General features: G+C 43.8%; 1 protein-coding gene across 1 annotated transcript; it reads left to right on the forward strand.

Annotated features, from left to right (window-relative positions):
• Nucleotides 1-15,324: 15,324 nt before the first annotated feature.
• On the forward strand, nt 15,325-16,609 carry LOC110604292 (indole-3-acetic acid-induced protein ARG7). Its single transcript, XM_021742459.2, has one exon. The coding sequence runs from the start codon at nt 15,752-15,754 to the stop codon at nt 16,235-16,237; it is 486 nt and encodes a 161-aa protein (XP_021598151.1). The 5' UTR covers nt 15,325-15,751; the 3' UTR covers nt 16,238-16,609.
• The last annotated feature ends 1,536 nt before the right edge of the window (nt 16,610-18,145 follow it).

Genomic DNA, 18,145 nt, shown 5'->3' on the forward strand with positions numbered 1-18,145 from the left:
GGATGGTCCTCTCTGACTGTCCGTCAGTCTGTGGATGGAAAGCAGTGCTGAAGTCTAATCTTGTGCCCATAGCCTCTTGCAGACTTCGCCAAAACCTGGAGGTAAACTGGGGTCCTCTGTCAGACACTATAGAAACAGGAGCCCCATGCAACCTCACAACTTCCTCAAGATACACCTGCGCTAGCTTGTCCACAGAGTAGCCACTCCTGACAGGAATGAAGTGAGCAGATTTAGTCAGTCTATCCACAATCACCCATATGGAGTCTAGTCTGTTGGACGTCGCCGGTAACCCCACTACAAAATCCATGGCTATATTCTCCCATTTCCATTCTGGAATCGGCAGTGGGTTAAGCATTCCAGCCGGCTTCTGGTGCTCTAGCTTCACCCTTTGACATATCTCGCAGGCTGACACAAACTGTGCCACTTCTCTCTTCATTGCTGGCCACCAATACACTTTCTTCAGATCTTGATACATCTTGGTGGCTCCAGGGTGAATGCTATATCTCGCATTATGAGCTTCTCTCATAATGTCGCCTTTCAAACTAATGTCGTCTGGTACACATAATCTATGCCCGTAGCGGAGAATCCCTTGGTCATCGAATCTAAACCCTTCGCTCTTGCCTGACTGAACAGTCCTGGCAATCTTGACCAACTCTGGATCCTCATGCTGTTTCTGAGCCACCTGCTCTAGAAACACGGGTGTAACTTTCATCTGTGCAATCAAAGCACCTGTACCAGTTACCTCTAACTGTAGCCCTTCCTCAACTAATCTGTAGAAGTCCTTCACCACCGGTCTCCTTTCTGCTGTAATGTGGGATAAACTGCCTAATGATTTCCGGCTCAAGGCATCGGCTACAACATTTGCCTTTCCCGGATGATACTGGATCCTGCAATCATAATCACTAAGCAATTCCACCCACCGTCTCTGCCTCAAGTTTAACTCCCTCTGACTCAGGATGTGCTGTAGGCTCTTATGATCTGTAAAGATCTCACATTTCACCCCATAGAGGTAATGCCTCCACATCTTGAGTGCAAAGATAACAGCTGCCATCTCAAGATCGTGTGTCGGATAGTTCAGCTCGTGCTTCTTCAGCTGTCTAGAAGCATAAGCTATTACTCTGTCATTCTGCATTAACACACAACCTAATCCCACTCGGGACGCATCACAGAACACTGTGAAGTCTTCATCACTAGTAGGCAGAGCTAACACCGGTGCTGAAGTTAATCTTCTCTTTAACTCTTCGAAACTCTCTTCACATTGGTCAGACCATGTGAATCTCTGGTTCTTTCTGGTTAATCTGGTCATAGGAGCCACTATCGTAGAGAAGTCCTGAACGAACCTCCTGTAGTAGCCTGCCAAACCCAAGAAACTCTTGACCTCTGTCACTGTAGTGGGTCTAGGCCAATTGACTACAGCTTCTATCTTCTTGGGGTCCACTGCTATACCTTGATCTGACACTACATGCCCCAAGAATGAAATGCTCCTTAGCCAGAACTCACACTTGGAGAACTTGGCATATAAACCATGCTCTCTCAAGGTCTGCAGGACTATCCTCAGATGATGGGCATGCTCCTCTGCATTCCTGGAATACACCAAGATATCATCTATGAAGACAATAACAAAGTGATCCAGGTACTCTCTGAAAACTCGGTTCATGAGATCCATGAATGCTGCAGGGGCGTTAGTCAACCCGAACGGCATCACTAAGAACTCATAATGCCCATATCTGGTTCTGAAAGCTGTCTTAGGTACATCCTCTTCCCTGATTCTCAGCTGATGATAGCCCGATCTCAGATCTATCTTAGAAAAACAACCTGCTCCTGCTAGCTGGTCGAATAGATCATCGATCCTGGGTAGAGGATACTTATTCTTGGTAGTGACTTTGTTCAACTGCCTGTAGTCGATACAAAGCCTAAGGGATCCATCCTTCTTTCTGACAAACAACACTGGAGCACCCCAGGGTGAGGTACTGGGACGGATGAAACCCTTATCTACCAACTCCTGTAGCTGCTCTTTCAACTCTTTCAGCTCTGCTGGTGCCATCCTGTAGGGAGGAATAGAGATCGGTCTGGTACCAGGCACTAACTCTATCTCGAACTCTATTTCCCTATCAGGTGGTAGTCCTGGAAGCTCATCTGGAAACACATCTGGGAACTCTCTGACTACGGGCACTGAACTGGAGTCCCTAACCTGACCGTCTAGCTCTCTCACATGAGCTAGATATCCCTGACATCCCCTCCTGAGCAACCTACGAGCCTGTAGGGCTGATATCAGACCTCTAGGCGTGCCCCTCCTGTCTCCTCTGAAGACAAACGCAGATCCATCCTCATCTCTGAACTTAACTACCTTGTCTCTGCAGTCCAAGGTAGCACCATATGCAGATAGCCAATCCATCCCTAGAATGACGTCAAAATCTGTCAACTCTAGAACCACAAGGTCAGCTGGAAGGCATCTACCATCTATAAACACTGGACTATGTCGACAGACTGTCTCTGCCAACGATGGATCACACTTAGGGCCACTGACCCATAGGGGACACTCTAACCCAGACGTCATCAAACCCACTCTCTCTATGGCTCTGGGAGCAACAAAGGAATGCGAAGCACCAGGGTCTAACAAAGCATACACCTCAGAACACCCAATGAGAAGATTACCTGACACCACGGTGTTAGAAGTGTTTGCCTCCTGCTGTGTCATCGTGAAAATCCGCGCCGGAGCTGACGGACCTCCACCTCTGGGACCTGCAGATGAAGAGGCTGGCCCTCTCCCTCTGCCTTTGCCCTGCGTCATAACTGAAACTGGTGGCTGTGGCATGCTAGCTGGAGCTGTCTGCTGGGATGGTGCCGTGAAAGATGCCTGAGGGCACTCACGAGCCATGTGTCCCTCCTGGCCACACCTGTAACATCCTGTAATCCCAAAGCGACAAACTCCTCTGTGCGCTTTACCGCACCTACTACACACTGGAACCTCTGAACCTGAACTCATGCCACTGCCCAATCCCAGACCTGCTTTAATCTTGTTCCAGAACTTATTCTTCCTCGACTTCTGAGTGGAACCACTCCACTTCTTACCACTGGAAGTTGCTGCACCCTGTGAAGAGGGATCTGACTTACCCCTACCTGGGGTCTTAGAACCCGAAGACTGTGCCGGCTGCTGTTTCACTGTACCCTGTATAATGGCACTAGCCTCCATTCTCCGTGCTAAATCCACCACGGTGTGGAAACTCTCCCTCTCGGCTGCATGGATCAAGGAGGAATACCTGGAATGCAGTTTCATCGCATACCTCCTGGCCTTTTTCTGTTCAGTATCATAGGCCTGTCCTGCATACCGCAGCAACTCCAGAAACCTGTCAGTAAACTCATCGATACTCATATCCTCTGTCTGCTTGAGCTGCTCAAATTCTATCATCTTTAGCTCTTTCGAACTATCTGGAAATGCCCATCCGGCAAACTCATTAGCAAACTCCTCCCAAGACATGTTATCCAACCTAGGGTCCACATAGACGCCAAACCATTCCTTCGCCTTCTTACATTTTAAAGTGAACCCTGCCATCTGTGGGCCTCCTTGGTCTCTCGGGTCCGTACCTACACAGGTGGACTCAAATGAGGACCAAACTTACTTGAACATAACTCTTAGTATCTCCCCAAAACCCCTCTAAAACATCATAGGCATGCATGGAAAAATGGGCAAAAGAAGACTGGACAGGGCACCTTCGGCGGCACTTTCGGCGGCCGAAACCCCTCTCCAGAGACGAAACTCATGCATGTTCGGCGGCACCTTCGGCGGCCGAAAGTCTCATCCAGAGACGAAACTCATGCACTTTCGGAGGCCGAACTCCCTCTTTCGGCGGCCGAAAGCCCCTTTCTCACCCAAAAGCCTAGCTTTCGGGGGCAAGGTTTGGCAGCCGAAACTGCCTCCACAAGGGGTTCGGCGGCCGAACCTTGCTTCGGCGGCCGAACCTGGATTCTCCAGAAAGGCAGAATCCGAGCACAACTCATGCTCTCAGCCTCCAAATCCTATCAACCACCCATAACATGCATACCAACACTTCTCAACTAACATATAACATAACTCATGCATATAGAGGCCTAAAAACTAGTTCAAGCCCCAAAAACAACAACAAAACGCATATGAGCAACATATGCTCAAACTCATGCTTATACCCCAAAACATGCCATAAACTCTTCAAAACTGCTTAAAACTTGCTTTAAACATAAGGGGAGGTGAGGATCCATGCTTACCTCTTGAAGAACTAGAGGATTGATGATCCAAGCTTGGAGATGGGGGAAAACTCAATCAAAGTCTCCAAGTGCTCAACTTTGCTTCCTTTTGCTCAAATCTCTAATACAAAGCTCAAAACATGTGAAAACATGCAAGATTTGAGGAAAACATGAAAAATCACACCAAGGAGAGGTTAAACCCACCTTTGACCCAAAAACAGTGTGTTAACACTCGAGTCTCGGGCAAAGGGGCTTTTGTAGTGACCAGCCGATTCTTCCTTCGGCGGCCTAACGTGCATGCGAACCCATGCAACTTTCGGCGGCCGAACTTCACCTTCGGCGGCCGAACCTGGCTTTTGTCCCCTTGGCCTTTTCATTTCAAAACTCAATTTTCTTAACTCATAACATGCAAACATGATAAAAACACTTAAAAACATCTTAAAAACCTTTCTTATACCCTTAGGGCAAGCTCCGACATCCTCGAATCCCGACTTCCAACGGAAAATCCGCCGGAACGTAGGAATTTCGATACCGGGGTCTAGCCGAGTATTACAACAGGAGATTCGTTCAGGACTTCTCAAAGATTGCAGCTCCCATGACCAGACTGACTAAGAAGAACCAGAGGTTCGTGTGGACCGACCAGTGTGAAGAGAGCTTTGAGGAGCTTAAGAAGAGGTTGACTTCAGCACCAGTGTTAGCTCTGCCATCGAGTAATGAAGAGTTCTCAGTCTATTGTGATGCGTCCCGTGTGGGGCTGGGTTGTGTGCTAATGCAGAATGAAAGGGTGATTGTTTATGCTTCTAGGCAGCTAAAGAAGCACGAGTTGAATTACCCCACACATGACCTAGAGATGGCAGTGGTAATCTTTGCACTCAAGATGTGGAGGCACTACCTTTATGGGGTTAAATGTGAGATCTTCATAGATCATAAAAGCATGCAGTACATCCTGAGTCAGAGGGAGCTGAATATGAGGCAGAGAAGATGGGTAGAACTGCTTAGTGACTATGATTGCAAGATTCAGTACCATCCGGGTAAGGCGAATGTTGTGGCAGACGCCTTAAGCCGGAAATCACTTGGCAGTTTGTCCCATATTGCAGCAGAGAGGAGGCCAGTGGTGAGGCAGTTCTTCGAACTCATGAATTGAGGTCTACAGTTGGAGTTGTCTGGTACAAGTGCTTTAGTTGCCCAGATGAGAGTGGCACCCGTGTTTCTGGAGCAGGTGGCTCAGAAACAGCATGAGGACCCAGAGTTAGTGAAGATTGCCAGGACTGTTCAGTCGGGCAAGGATAGTGAGTTCAGATTTGACAGTAAGGGGATCCTCCACTATGGAAACAGATTGTGTGTACTAGATGACGTAGGGATGAAGGGAGACATTATGAGAGAGGCTCATAATGCCAGATACAACGTTCACCCCGGAGCCACCAAGATGTATCAAGATCTGAAGAAAGTGTATTGGTGGCCAGCTATGAAGAAAGAAATGGCACAGTTTGTGTCAGCCTACGAAGTGTGTCAGAGGGTGAAGCTGGAACATCAGAAGCCGGCTGGAATGCTTCACCCACTACCTATTCCAGAGTGGAAATGGGAGAATATAGCTATGGACTTCGTGGTGGGGTTACCGGCGACGTCCAACAGATTGGACTCCATATGGGTGATTGTGGACAGACTCACCAAATCTGCTCACTTCATCCCTGTCAGGAGTGGCTATTCTGTGGACAAGTTGGCGCAGGTGTATGTTGATGAGATCGTCAGGCTACATGGGGTTCCTATTTCAATAGTGTCTGATCGAGGGCCCCAGTTCACCTCCAGGTTTTGGCGGAGTCTGCAGAACGCTATGGGTACCAGGTTGGATTTTAGCACTGCTTTCCATCCTCAGACGGACGGACAATCAGAGAGGACCATCCAGACAATAGAAGATATGCTCAGAATGTGTGTGCTAGATTTTGGCGGTTCTTGGAGGCAGCATCTACCTTTGGTGGAGTTTGCCTACAATAACAGCCATCATGCTAGCATAGGGATGGCCCCATATGAAGCTTTGTATGGAAGGAAGTGCAGATCGCCTGTCTGTTGGGAAGAAGTTGGAGAAAAGGCCTTGGCAGGGCCCGAGCTGGTAGAGATCACCAGCAGAGTGGTGCCCATAATCAGAGAAAGAATCAAGACTGCTGTAAGCAGGCAAAAGAGTTATGCAGATATCCGCAGAAGGCAAGTAGAGTTTCAGGAGGGGGATTTGGTATTGCTCAAGGTGTCTCTAATGAAAGGGGTGATTCGGTTCGGGAAGAAAGGTAAGCTAGCTCCACGGTACATCGGACCCTTTGAGATCTTGCAGAAGATTAAAAATGTATCGTACAAGCTGGATTTACCTACTTCAATGGAAAGAATCCATCCGGTTTTCCATGTTTCTATGTTGAGGAAATTCGTGTCAGATCCGGGCAAGGTTCTTAGTGTGCCTGATGTGGAGATCCAAGAGGATCTCACTTATGTTGAGCAGCCAGTACGGATCCTAGACACCCAGATCAGAAAGCTAAGGAACAAGAAAATCCCGATGGTGAAAGTCCTTTAGAATTACCACAACATCGAAGAGTGTACCTGGGAGACACGGGAGTCCATGCTCCAGCAATATCCTTATCTCTTTTAAAGTGAGTGTTATGTGTTTTATGTGAATGTTTATGTTTTATGCCATGCTATGTTGTTTGGTGAACATTCGGGGACGAATGTTCTTAAGGGGGGAAGAATGTAATACCCGGCTAGACTCCGGTATCAGAATTCCTACCGTCCGGTGGAATCTCGGATGTCGGAAACCTCTAGAAGGGTAAAATCATGTTTTTATAAAATGTTTTAATGTATTTCATGGGTTTAAACAAAAAAGAAATTAAGTTTTGAATGAAAATAGTCTTGAGAGGAAGACTCAGGTTCGGCCGCCGAACATGCATGCACTTCGGGAGTACTTTAAGCCCCCGAAGGCATAAGTGAGGGAAATCCAGGTTCGGCCGCCGAACCTTATGTTCGGCCGCCGAACATGGCATGCATGCGGAGGCACGTTAGGCCCCCGAAAGTGGCCTGGCCAGCCACCTATAAAAGGGTCCCTTTGTCCGAATGGGCGAGCTTTTCTCTCCATTTTCGACCAAGGTGAGTTCTCCGCCGTCCCTCGCCGATTTTGAGTCCTTTTCTTCAAATCTTTCATGATTTTCATGAGTTTTTACTTTGTTTTGAAGATTTTTGAGCAAAGAGCAAGTTTTGAGGCTTGGAAGACTCAGGAGCTCTTTTCCTTTGGTTTCCAAGTTTAGGTTGTCTCTCTCTCGATCTTCAAGAGGTAAGAGCCGATCTTGAGCTCATTGTATGTTTTAAGCAAGTTTTAAGTTGATCTATGGGGTAGAAATGCATGTTTAGGTTAGTTGAACTTTGTTAAGTTTTATGTGATTATATGGTCAATGTGTGTTGGATATGCATGTTTGATGTGTTTGAGTTGGGGTTTAGGATAGTTTGAGACCCCTATGTGTTGATGCAAGTGTCTATGCATGATTTGAGAGAGTTGGATGCTTGATTGGAGGGTTTGGGAGGAAAGTGTGCCTTGAAAAGCTGAGTTTCTGCCCTTTTGGGAGAAACCAGGTTCGACAGCCGAAAGGACTTTCGGCCGCCGAACCTGTCTGTGAGGCAAGCCTTTCGGCTGCCGAAGCCTGCCCCCGAAAATAGACTTTCGTCTCTGGAGGGCACTTTCGGCCGCCGAAGGTGCCGCCGAACTTGCATGACTTTCGGCTCTGGAGGGCCTTTCGGCCGCCGAACCTACTGCCGAAAGTGCCCTGTTCAGCCCTCCTTTGCTTGTTTTCTATGATTGTTTTAAGGTGTATTAGGGGGGGGGGGGGTTTTGGGGAGTATTTTAGAGTCATGTTCATGAATGTTTGGTCCCTCATTTGAGTCCACCTGTGTAGGTTCGGACCCGAGGAACCGAGGACCCCAGCAGTGAGTCAGTCGCTTCAGAATCAGTAGAGCTTCAGCCAGAGGTGAGTGGAATAAACACTTATGTTTTAAAGCAAATAAACATAGATTTGAGCATGTTCATGCATCACGAATGCCATGTGATATTCTAGGTTGTTTGCATTAGAATTCACGAATATGTTGCATTGCATAATTTGATGATGATGTGGATGGTTATTGGATGATCCTGAGTCCTCAATATGATACGATGGAAGTCCGGTTGACCCATTCTACGTCCCGGCACGTTGGAATGTTATGATATGTTATGTTTAAGAGAAAGACCGGTTGACCCATTCTACGTCCCGGCACCTTGGAATGTAGAGGACTATTGGTGACAATTCCATCCTTGATGTGATTTGTTTGTGTTGTGTTGCATTCCATGAAAGCGTGAAATATGAATTGAATATGTTATTATTCTGCTCACTGGGCTTTATAGCTCACCCCTCTCCCTTAACCCCAGATTTGCAGGTACAGGGTAGACCAGGAGGTCAGCAGGAGTAGAGTCAGGATGTTTGTAATAGCTAGATGTGGACATGAATGTGATGTAATGTAAAAGTATAGTGTAGAAATGTAATGTAATGATGCCTATTGAGGTTTATAGTTGTGCTTGACCCTAGTATGTTATTAATCCCTTTGAGTACATGATTTTAATGATGCTTATGTAACCAAACTCAATATATGTTATGTCACCCCATTGGGGCACTGATGAGACTCCAAAGAGGGGTTAATGTTTATGATTATGATTATGATTATGTATAGTGCATGCTCAGGTTGAGTTTGGTGAATGAATGAAAGAAAATTTTAAAATTTTTATGTATGTTGTTGATCATGTATGGGATTAAACAGGTTCACAGGATAAATGTTTGGCTTGCTACGGGTCCCGGCGGCCTTAAGCCGATCTGGATCCTAGCGCCGGTAGCGGTCCGATTTTCGGGTCGTTACAGAAAACATATCACATCAAGGATGAACTTGTCACCAATAGCCCTCTACATCTCGTAATATGTCCAACTGTGCCAGGGGCGATACAGCCATACCTGGTCTTCTCTTACATAGCTCATATCATAACATGTCCAACTATGCCAAGGGTGATACGGCCACGCCTGGTCTTCTCTTACATATAACATATTGCCAGGGGCGCTACGGTCACACCTGGTCTTTCCATCTCATGTCTTATCATATCATATCATATCGTACTACGGGCTAGAGGATCATCCAATATCCATCCACATCATCATCATCGTATTATGCAATGCATCATATTCATGAATTCTAATGCAAACAGCCTATTATATCTCATGGTATTCGTGATGCATGAACATGCTTAAAACATGTGAGTTATTTTAAAATATAAAGTTCAGTTCTACTCACCTCTGGCTGACGCTTACTAACTCTGGAGCAGCTAACTCACTGCTGAACACCTCGGTTCCTCAGGTCCGATCCTATACAGGTGGACTCAAATGAGGGACCAAACACACTCTAACAAGACTCTAAACAACTCCTCAAAAACCCCCTAAAACATCATAAAACAATCATGCAAAACAAGCAAAGGAAGGCTGGACAGGGCACCTTCGGCGGCATATTCGGCGGCCGAATGCTCCCACAGATCCGAAAGTCAGGCACTTTCGGAGGCAGGTTCGACGGCCGAAAGTCTCCTCCAGAGACGAAAGCCAGGCACTTTCGGCGGCACCTTCAGTGGCCGAAAGTCACTTCCAGAGCCGAAAGTCCACTTTCGGGGGCAAGGTTAGGCAGCCAAAGATTGCTTCCACAGGAAGGTTCGGAAGCCGAAACTACCTTCGGCGGCCGAACCTGGGTCCCCCAGCAAGGCATAACCCGTTTCCACCTCATGCAATCCGCCTCCAAAACCTCCCACACTCACATCCAACACTTCCAAAACATGCACAACTCATACAACAAGCGTAGAGGGATCTCAAACTAGCCTAAACCCCAACAAACATCACATTAAACATGCATTAACATACTTTTATCATAAAGGGTGTCAAAACCCTAACATGCACATCTATACAACTCATACAATCCTAGCCCTCAACCCTTCATAAAACTCACTTAAAACATCATAAAAGATAAAGATCTACACTTACCTTTTGAAGATTGAGGTTTGGTGCGACCCAAGCTTGAAGGTATGGAGAGTCCAAGCTCTCAAAACCTTTATCAAAGCTTAAAACTCTTCAAAACAAAGATAAAGCTCATGAAAACTTGAGGGATTTGAAGAAAAAGCATAAAAACAACCAAAGGAGAGCATGAACTCACCTATGCCCGAAAAGAGAGAGAAAACTCGCCCATTTTCTGGACAAAGGGCCTTTTATAGGTGGCCGGCCAAACCTCCTTCGGCGGCCAAAGTTGCTTCCAAAACCTCACCACGTTCGGCGGCCGAACATAGGGTTCGGCGGCCGAAAGAAAGCCACTTTCGGAAGCCTAACGTGCCTCCTAAACAGCCCCATGTTCGGCGGCCGAACCTGAGTTCTTCCCTCCTTGGTCTTTTCTTTCAAAACTCAATTTATTTCTCATTGTAAACCTTCAAAACACTTAAAAACATTTTAGAAAACCTTTATTGTACCCTTCTAGAAGGCTCCGACATCCGAGATTTCCGGATTCCAGCGGAGATTCTGCCGGAAAGTTGAAATTTCGATGCTCGAATCTAGCCGGGTATTACAATTAACCCATCAATTCAGCTGAGCTGGATCTCCCGCCGATGGGCCCGAGTCCAGCTCTGTCTGGCCTATTTACACAAAGTCAGGGCTGCGTGCTAATGGATGGACCCACATAGCGGGTTTTGGTGAGGTTAGGGTCAAGCCTTCCTACATGGGCTTAGCTGAGGCTAGGGTATCTGAGACCCGATAGTTATCAAGTGTCTCTTTACCCGCTCGTTAATTATTCTATGATTAATGAGGGGGTAAATTCCGAAAATCCAATTATGACTGCGCGATTCTAGTAGTGCTTTTGTCAAAATGTCTTCTGATGTCTTGTTCGATTTTGTCAATACTGCATAGTGAGTTCGGTGGTTCCTCTAGAGTGAGGGCCACCATTACTTTCCCTTCTATTGCCACTAGAGTCCCCCGTTATCCCTTTGACTGGAGCCTGGTCCCTAACCAGCTGTTCCTCGAGTATGTTTATCTATTAAAAAACCCGGTAAGGCAACAGGTCCACTTTGTTGCCGTTGTCTACTAAAACCTTTCAGACCCTAAAGTTATGGATGACAACTTCTATGACCAAAGCATCATCATGTGGCATTTGCACCCCCTGGGCATCCTTCAGAGAAAAAAAGATGGTCATTTAGGAATGCTCCACAATCTGCATTACTTCACCGCTGCTTCCCTCCCCGTTCCTACTTCTCTTCTTCCCTCTTCTGCTCATATGGCCTCCAGTCCCTCCTACAATCATGTTGATTGTCCCACTGGAGCCATCATTCATTGGTCCCCCTGTCTATCTCCGAGACCCAACCCCTACTACATTCTGCTGTGGTCTCTGGCCTTTCAATTTTTTCATGAAGTTCCTGAGGTGTCCTCTCTTAGTGAGCCTCTATATCTCATTTATTAGCTGATAGCAATCATTGGTATCGTGACCATGGTCTGGTGATATTGGCAGTACTTATCCGAGTCCCTCCTGTTTGCTTCTGCCTTCATCGGCTTGGGCCACTGTATGAAGTCATTGTCTTAGACTGCCATGAGCACTTCAGCTCTGAACGCATTCAGAGGAGTGATTACCTCGGGAATTTGGGGTTGCTCTACTCCTTCCTCTCCCACCAGCGTTTGTTCAACGCTTCAGGCCCCCGGTCCTGCCTTCTTTCCTACCTGTCTGGCTGCTTATCCTCCCCAGTCTTTCCTCTATCTCTTGCTTCCTTGGCAAATCTGCTAGTGGTCAAGGTATCGTCTTGCCTTATATATTTTTCTGCTCTCTTCATCAGCTCTGCCAAGGTGGTGGGTGACTTTCTGCAAAGCAATCTAAAAAACTCTGGGGAGGTGGTACCCTTCTGTATGGCTTCTACTGCTTTGGCTTCATCGAGGTCGGGAATTTGTAGAGCCTCTAAGTTGAATCTAGCCACATATTCCCTCAGAGATCGTTCCTTATCTATCAGACTATTTCTAGGGAGCTTGTTTTCCTTTCAGCTGGAACACCGATAATGAACCTGCTGATAAACACGCTGGCTAGGTCCATAAAGCTTTTAATGCTTCCTGCCTCTAGGCTGTTGTACCATGCTCGGGCTGGCCCAGTAAGGGTAGTGGGAACAACTTTGCACATCAAAGCATTTGAATGGGTTCGCAATTCCATGAATGTCTTATAGTTCAAGATATGCTCTCGGGGGTTCCCCGTGCCATCATATGCGGTCATTGTCTGCATCATGAATTTTTTGGGGATGGTTTCCTATTGCACCTATCTCACGAATGGGGATGAGGTTGGTAGCAGGGGGCTGCTGTTGTCTCGTGCCCCCAGCTCTGCTAGCAGTTGCTCCTTTAGCCTCTCCAACTTCTGATATACATCTACCTCTTCTCTCCTTGGCCTTTTCTCCAGGCGGTAATTTCTCTCCAACTTTTCACTTTCTGACCTTTCTGCTGGTTCATAAGAATAACTTTCAGCCCTATCATTCTCAATAAGCTCCCTTATTACTCGGCCTCTCACTATGGCCACATACTCGTTCCTTCTATTAGCTTTTCCATCTCCATCGCTTGTCCTCCTACTACTTTGCTGAGGGGCTTGGTGGTTTAGTGTGGGTTGGGACTTATTAACATTGAACCCTTTGATTACTGGTGGCATGCTCAATGGAGTACTGAGTTCCCTTTATTGCAACATTTGCCCTAGCCAATGAGCCGTATTTTGGAGTTGGAGAGCCATGTTTTGGAGCTTATGGTTAGATGGGGTGGTTCGAGGCATGGTCCCTACTAAATTTGGCGAAGGATTAAACGACACAAGTAGTTGGTTTAGTGGGGCGATAGGGCTGAAAAATGAGAATTGTGGTCCTTCCTGAGCAGAGCTCAGATCATTTGGAGTGTTTCCGATATGGTTTTCGTCGTGGTTGGCCATGCGGATCTCAGTGGGTATGGTGAGGATAAGAACTCCAGTGACGAAAATATTTTCTTCATTTTCCACAAACGGCGCCAATTGATATCCTGAGATTCAATAGCGGGTAGGCTCAAGGTATATATTCTTGAACTTGATTCGGATAGCTCATGCTTTCCTTCCTTTATTCTTTTCTCTTTTGTCCTCTAATGACGTATAATCGCCCTCCGACTATAGTACAACCTGTCATTATCACGTAGGGCCGTACATACGGATATACTGCGTTCTTTCCCATTATCAGGCGGCCATTTAATTCCCTCAGACGCCATGCGATTATGATTTGGGATATATGGGATATGTAGCCCCACTGATCCATCAATTCAGTTGAGCTGGATCTTCCGCCGATGGGCTCGAGTTGGGCTCTGTCGAACCTATTTGCACGAAATCAAGACTGTGTGCTAATGGATAGACCCGCGTAGCGAACTTTAATGAGATTAGGGTTTAGCCTTCCTACATGGGTTTAGCTAAAGTTAGGGTATTCGAAACCTAATAGTTATCAGTTTTTATATCTATGGATGTATAGGAAATGCTTTGCTAGAATGAATTCAATGGGCGAAATAGATTTGGGTATTCTCCGCTCAATAATTACTAAATCCAAGGCACCGTATCTTGTTTTACCCAAATTTCATTCTCTTTAGTTAAACGACCAGCAAACTCAATAGCAGATTTTGCATGGCCACATTGAGCATCGCAAGCACTCTCCTCTCTGACTGCCTCACTTGTGCTAATAGCCAGTTTGGTGTCAAAATGGAAGTAGCTAATAGGCAGTTTTAATTGAGGTTAATACTATAAAAATTAATTAATTAAACTGAATGATATTGATTTCTGATTCTTCATTAATCATATTAGTAGTTTTTAGGTGTTCTTATCCTATTTTTTTATGTGAAATGAACAAAAATATATTTATACCCAAATTAAAGTTACATTACTAACACAAGACAAGACCGTTGTTGCTAACTCAATAATTCATACATTTAAAAACTCAATTAATAATTAACTCATTTTATCTTTTGAAAATTTTGCATATTTTTAAATTTCATTGTCTAATAGATTTTAATTCAGTGACATCAAAACTATTTTAAAAACAGCTAAATCTTGTATATTAAACAAATAATGGTAATAATTCCATGGGTTGTGGTTGAAAAGCATGTGCGCCACTTATGAGTGCGTTAATTGAGGTTGAGGATGAGAATACTCCTAGTAATGATGGCGCTTTTAGGAGAAGACACTCATTTTCTTAATCAAACCCTTAATCATGAGTATTATTAATTCCATTTCAAAAAAAAAAATCATGAGTATTATTAATTAAAAAAAAAAAGAAATTCCTTTCAATCAGCGGATAGGAGTGGGGATCACGATGCAATGCATCATGGATTTGCTAAGATCAAGTCTAAGAAAATAGTTCGTACATGTAGGCCCACCCCATGATTCATTCAAACCGTAATAATATTATGCAAATACCAATAGAGAATAAAACACATATATAAATATGATTATTTTGGAAAATGAAAATATTTTTAAAGTGTGATAACATATGAACCTAAAATAATTGGTTGGTAACTCAAATAATTAATTCCAAACAGATTTATGAATTTATTTTTTAAAAATATTGGGCGATAGTTTTGATGCTAATCATATAAATCAAATTATTTTCAAATAAAAACTAATAAGATTAGAAACTGACTCTAATCAAATTAATATATTTTTAATTATAACTTAGGAAGCGGCCCACACCGAACCGTTGGCCATCCATAATTGCATGGATGTGATAATTCTTGCCTTTGAAACAGCTTCTGTTCTGCATCAACCACATATAGTCCAGAAAAATGGAAAATTCAAAGCACCGGCCAAGTTGACGAGGTGATTTTTCACTTTCACATGGGGCACGGCATCAGCTGTGGGGGAACTCTCTTCTCTCGATGTCTTAAATGCCGCATTCACAGGACTATCAGTTTCAGGACAGTTTATGATAAAAATAATTAATTAATAATATAAAACCCAGTTTGAATAGTACAAATAAATTGTACCCCCTTCTGAGTTATTAACTGTTTGGGCCTAGATTTTGCATTGGAAACATGAGCAGTCAAACATTACAAAACCATTTCTTAATTCCTCGGAATCTCAGTCCAGGTTCGTTTCTGTTTAAAATAATCCGACCTAGTACTAACCCCATAGCTCGTTGTCCAAATGAACTAGATACCCCCTTCTTAAAATGAAAAATACCAAGAAGAAACCCTCGTTTCGATAAGTACTGCTAGTTTTTTAATTAAGAAATTAAAAAAAAAAATGCTTTTATATCGTGGGGTGGTCTCAGGTCTGATTAGTGGTTAGTTATTTAATAACTCGTCTTATAATATTGATTAAAAATATAGGAATTCCATGTTCCAAAGCAAGGCCCTTAAGCAATCCAAGTCCTTTAAGTTGAGAGCAATCACTGCTAAATATTTAGACGATTTCACAAACCTGCCTAGCTCATCAAGTAGAAACCATGGATTCCAAGAAGTCTAATCAGATCAGAGAAATCGTTAGGCTTCAACAAATCCTAAAGAAGTGGAGAAAGCTGGCAACCTCATCCAACTCCGCCGCTGCCACCACCACCAACGGCAGCAGCAAAAGCATTAAATTCCTGAAAAGGACTCTCTCTTTGTCGGAGACAACCTCGAGCAATGCCGTCCCAAAAGGCTACTTAGCCGTTTGCGTTGGAGAAGAGCTCAAGAGATTCATAATCCCGACAGAATATTTGGGTCACCATGCATTTCACTCTTTATTAAGAGAAGCAGAAGAAGAATTTGGGTTTCAGCAGACGGGTGTTCTCAGAATTCCTTGTGAAGTTGCAGTCTTTGAGAGTATCTTGAAGCTGATGGAAGCCAAGAAAGATGTGTTTTTCATGCAGGAATGTGCAGGGTTGGGATATTGTTCATCCAGATCCCAGCAAACTCCATCTCACAATCCTCAAAGCCCCATGTGCAGATAGTTTTCCGTACATTTTTGTCTTCTCCTTACCTCTCATTTATCACCTTTTATTTTTCTTTTTTCCAGGACGTACGGGGCCAATGTATGAGAGAGTGATAATCAAGTTGTTTCCAAATTGTAAAACAAAAGTATCAACTTTGATAGTCTGTTATATCAACCCTCAATGAAAATCTTTCTTTCCCCATCCCGGATTGTTCTGTTTCCCCTCCAGTAAATGGAATGGTAACTCCCTATACTCCCTGTTGTACGCCATTAACAACTCCAAGGAGATCTATGTATATAGAGGTAGTTTCAAAGACAATCCACCACACACAGAGGTAATAACACAATCAAAGTAATAAAATGAGCTTTAATTTAAGAATGCACATATCCAATAAGAAATAAGAAAGAAGACCAAACACAATAAGAAATGCATTACCAAAGATCAAACAGCACTCCAAGCACCTCCCTAAGATTCAATAACGAGTAATTCAGTATTATACTAAAAAACTTTGTGATAGGGTAAGAAAGTACAGGACCCTATGTGTTAAGACAACAGAAATACAAGTAACAGAAGTGAGTTACGGAAAGAAACATGCTATAAAAATATCATATAATACCACTAAATTTCAGCGGTCTGCACACAGCACACATCTAAACGAAGTATATAATACATCAATTCCGGAGCTTTATCAATAAATTCACATGCACCCCATTTATTTCATGATCCAAGTATATGCGCATGTTAGGATTGACACATAGTACTGATGATTATCGAAGAATAAATAAATAAAAAAAAGACCACATGACACATCTTTATATATATATATAGCCAAGGCAAGCTATATGGCTTGTACTCAAGGTCATATTCAATGGTCGCGAGTAGCTAGCTAGAGTAACACAAGCATGAAATTTATCATCACAGGAATTGTATAATTTATCTTTCATTAATTTTAACAGTAAACCAACACTCACAAATAACCTGGATTGATTTCTCAACAGGCCATATCGTAGACATGGGATAAGATGCAACAACCAATATCATGTAGTTTGAATTACGGTGGAAATGTATTCATGAAACTGAACTAGTGTCTCCGCTCTTCTCTCTCTTAGGGTTTTTTAGAGAGAGGCGTTTTGATTTTTTTTTTTTTCCTCTTTTTTGAAAATGAATCTCGGCCGTCTGCCGCACCGTCCGCTTTTTCTTGTTCCGTCGACTTTTTCCTGTTCGATCCAAGTAGGGAGAGCCTCTCCTCCTTTCCACTTGGAGTGTGGATTCCGCTCCTCACCTCTGGATGTCATTTTGAATTTTCCTTTTGTTTTCTTTATACTTTTTGTTCGTTTTCTTCTTTACCGGCAAATTCGTGATTACTGTGAGAGAGATTTCTTTTCCCTTGCCGTACTTTCTTTGTTGGTCTAGTTTATAGGCTGGGTTCTTTGCATGCAGATGCTTTTCTCCTCTCAGATCGACAATGGCTTCGTTTTTCTCTAGATTCGATATCTAGTGTTTGGTAGCGGCTTGTGGAGTTGAGCCTCAATAAGCGCCAATGAATTGCTGAAGAGTATACTGCCTCCTTTTTCGCCGGTGCTTTCTTTGTACTCTTTTAGAGGCTGTTTATTTAAAGCGGGTGCCTTTGAATTTAGTTTTCTTTGGTTCATTTGGGTGGTAGATCTTATTTTGGGGTTGCATGTGTGACATATAACCGATTAGATTCCGTTAGAAGTTTTAATAAAAAATATTTGGTTAAGATGAAATAATAGAAATAAAAAGTTAGAAGTAGAAAAAAATCTTATTAAAATTCTTGAAAAATTAAAAAATGTCTCAAATAATTAAGAAAAAACTATTTATAATAGAAAAAATCCTAATATGTAAATTTATAAAAATATTTAAAAAATAATTAAAATGCAAAATTGATCCCTGAACGGTGGAATT

This window comes from Manihot esculenta, chromosome 16, assembly GCF_001659605.2.
Source record: "Manihot esculenta cultivar AM560-2 chromosome 16, M.esculenta_v8, whole genome shotgun sequence".
NCBI classification, from domain to species: Eukaryota; Viridiplantae; Streptophyta; class Magnoliopsida; order Malpighiales; family Euphorbiaceae; genus Manihot; species Manihot esculenta.

Bases quoted from the DNA above. Each gene is read 5' to 3' on its own strand.
- LOC110604292 (XM_021742459.2), top strand. From the start codon at position 15,752: ATGGATTCCAAGAAGTCTAATCAGATCAGAGAAATCGTTAGGCTTCAA.